This window comes from Anarrhichthys ocellatus, unplaced genomic scaffold (genome assembly GCF_004355925.1).
Source record: "Anarrhichthys ocellatus isolate YVR2014 unplaced genomic scaffold, GSC_Weel_1.0 scaffold5188, whole genome shotgun sequence".
Classification (NCBI taxonomy): domain Eukaryota; kingdom Metazoa; phylum Chordata; class Actinopteri; order Perciformes; family Anarhichadidae; genus Anarrhichthys; species Anarrhichthys ocellatus.
Window position 1 is genome coordinate 366 of NW_022285162.1, and position 3,307 is coordinate 3,672.

At 47.8% G+C, this 3,307-nt stretch overlaps 1 protein-coding gene across 1 annotated transcript; it reads left to right on the forward strand.

Annotated features, from left to right (window-relative positions):
• Positions 1-51: 51 nt before the first annotated feature.
• On the forward strand, positions 52-1,520 carry LOC116379782 (actin-related protein 6-like; the record flags this gene model as incomplete). Its single annotated transcript, XM_031841746.1, has 4 exons — positions 52-168; positions 258-381; positions 1,156-1,291; positions 1,369-1,520. Coding segments are annotated over 4 exons (438 nt in total), but the record flags the coding sequence as incomplete, so codon positions are not given.
• Between the last annotated feature and the right edge of the window lie 1,787 nt (positions 1,521-3,307).

Sequence of the window (3,307 nt, forward strand, 5' to 3'; positions counted from 1 at the left end):
TTGTTCCTCCTGTTGTTCCTCCTGTTGATCCTCCTCTTGATCCTCCTATTGTTCCTCCTGTTGTTCCTCCTGTTGATCCTCCTCTTGTTCCTCCTTCAGGGTTATCTGGTGAACTGGGACGTCCAGAGGAAAGTCTGGGATCACCTGTTTGGAAAAGAGATGTTTAAGGTTTCTACTTTATTTTAATGAGTTCTATTCACAGAAGCTTCTAGTGTTTGTTATTCTGGATCTAATTCCTCCTCCTCCTCCTCCCCCAGGTGGACTTCTCAGACACCAGCATCATCATCACTGAGCCGTACTTCAACTTCTCCTCCATCCAGGAGTCGATGAATGAGATCCTGTTTGAGGAGTACCAGTTCCAGTCGGTTCTCAGAATAAACGGTGAGTGTGACCCCTGACCCCTCGGCTCCTCTGATTGGAGGAGAAAACAGGATTAAAATCGATGCAGCAGAACCAGAAACATCTTCTTTTGATTCCACACATTGTTCTTCCTTGTCAAAACGTGGCGCCTACATTACCCACGATGCAACTGTGCTAGCTGGTCCCGTCTTTCTAACTCCACGGCGACTCGAGTGACATCACTGGAGTCGCCTGTTTAACTCTTTTGTGACCAAACTGAAAATGAAAACGTCTTTTGGTCGAAGTTTTTCTTTTGGGCTTGTTTCAGCACAAATACTTTAGTGTTTGATGTGTGAACATGTTTATAGAATTCTCTCATCATTTCATTATATGAGAGGAAATGCATACAGTATGATCAGAAGAACTATATAACTATATTTAATAAACACAATGTTTGTGTTTTCCACTGATTCAAAAATAAATCCTGACTTTATGAAAGTGTGAATGTTCATGTGATAATAGAGGTAATTATCTGAAGTACGTTGGTCACAGATTTGTTTCAGAGCAAACGGAACAAATGATGTGACGTCATGTTTTCTGTCCGTCGGTTCTCGTGACCTCACAAAGAGTTCTAATGCTTATTATCACCATTTCACACAAATCTAAAAGAATGAAGTCCTGTTTTGACCCCTGAGGATTTTTACTTCCTCTTCATAGATAATAAGATAATGATCTAGATTACTGTTGTGGGGTCGGGGGTTTGATACCGGGTCCGCTGGTCCTCAGCAGCTGTTGTTGGTTGTGTTGCTCCTCCAGCCGGCTCTCTGTCTGCTCATCACTACTTCAGCTCTCAGCCCTCAGAGCTCTGCTGTCTGCTGGTGGACAGCGGCTTCTCCTTCACTCACATCGCTCCTTACTGTCGCAGCAAGAAGATGAAGGAGGGCATCCGCAGGTCAGAGGACTACAACGACCAGCATGCACCGCTGCACCAGTACCACATATAATAACATGGTTTATTTTCCCATCCAGGGTCAACGTAGGAGGGAAGCTGCTGACCAATCACCTGAAGGAGATCATCTCGTATCGGTGAGGTCACATCACTCTGTTATCTGATTGGCCCTCATGAAACAGCTGCTGTTTGAATCTGTCACAGAGAATCTCTCTCTCTCTCTCTCTCTCTCTCTCTCTCTCTCTCTCTCTCTCTGAGTGGAAGGAGCACGGAGTTGGCGGAGCGATTAATAGCGATTTTTTGACATTTTTCTTCACTGTGTAATGTTGTATATGATAGTGTAGTGGGGTGTGCAGGGTTTACGGGGGTTTTTGTGTACTTTTAGCTGTTTTTTGGGTCTTTCTTGTGAGCGGATTGCAGTCGATCAGCGCGTGCTGTCGGCTGCTAAACGCCACCATGGGCCTGACGGAGTTAACCAGGGAACACGGCGTGAAGATCCCGCCGCGTTACGGGTGTTCAGTGGAGGAATCAGCCTGGCAGTGGGGGAGCTTGTCGGTCACAGCCGCGTGAAGTCCACAGCACGGATGAACAGCGCTGTGGTCATCTTTCTAGACACCATAAAAACTGCGGAAGTGGTGTTGATGACCGGGATCTCCGTGGGTGAACACTTCCTGCCCACGTATCCTCTCAGCTCACCGGAAGTGAAAGTCACCGTGTCCAACGTGCCACCATTCATAAGAAACGATGCAATAATCAAAGAGCTGTCCAAACATGGGAAAGCGGTGTCTCCGGTTAGGAGAGTGTCCTCTGGCTTTAAGTCTCCGCTGTTAAAGCACGTGGTGTCTCACAGGAGACACGTCCTCATGATCCCCAACAACAGGAGCAGAGTGGTCAACCTCAGTTTCAAAATCACAGTAGAGGACTTTGAATACGTCCTCTTTGCAAAGACTAATGATTTTAAATGTTACAGTTGTGGGAAAGAAGGACATCTGAGCAGAGCTTGTCCTGGGGAACACGGCTCAAACAAAGACCAGAACCAGAAAGGTACTGAGGAGGGCAGAGGGGACAAGCAGGACGGACAGGAGGGAACAAGTGGAGCACAGGAAGCGAGGGTGGAGGAGACGGGTGGGGCTCAGGGGGTGAGAGAAGACAGGACAAGTGGGGTCAAGAGGTGAGGAAGGACGGGGAAAATGAGGTCCAGCAGGTGAGGGAGAGTACTGGAGGACAGGTGGAGACAGGTGGTGAGGTGGACATGGAAGCAGACGAGGAGCAGCTCAAAGCCCCTCAGCTGAAGAGGAAACAGAGAGGAGACAGCGGAAGCTCACAGGCAAAGAAAGTGGCAACTAAAGAAAGTGGAGGAGCAGCAGAGTGTGAGTCCAGTCTGGAGGAAGACTCTGAGTCCAGTCTGGAGGAAGACTCTGAGTCCAGTCAGGAGGAGGACTCTGAGTCCAGTCAGGAGGAGGACTCTGAGTCCAGTCAGGAGGAGGACTCTGAGTCCAGTCAGGAGGAGGGCGCTGCTGCTGACAGTGAGCCCTCTAAACACGGTGCTGGCAGCTGTAGGAGCTCTGGAGGCTACAGCGTGGAGAAGATAAAGGAGTTTCTGAAGAGGAGTAAGAATGTGAGAGGAGCCAAAGTGGAGGACTACCTCTCTGACAAAGAGAAGCTCTCCAGCTCTGCCAGAGCTCACATGAGGAGCAAGGACAGAGGAGGTCTCACGAAGCAGGAAGGCTTCAGACTGAAGAAGATAGTTCACAAAATGAACAAAGAGCTGAACAAAGATGGAGCTCAGTGAGGAAAAGATCTCACAGTCTAAAGACAATCAAAGACACATTTATGTTTGTTGGACTTTATTTTGTTAACCGTCTTAAATGATAAAGAAACATGTTCAAAGAAAATAAAGGTTTTCTAAAAATCTCTCTCTCTGTCTCTCTCTCTCTGTCTCTCTCTCTGTCTCTCTCTCTCTCTCTGTCTCTCTCTCTCTGTCTCTCTCTCTCTGTCTCTCTCTGTCTCTCTCTCTCT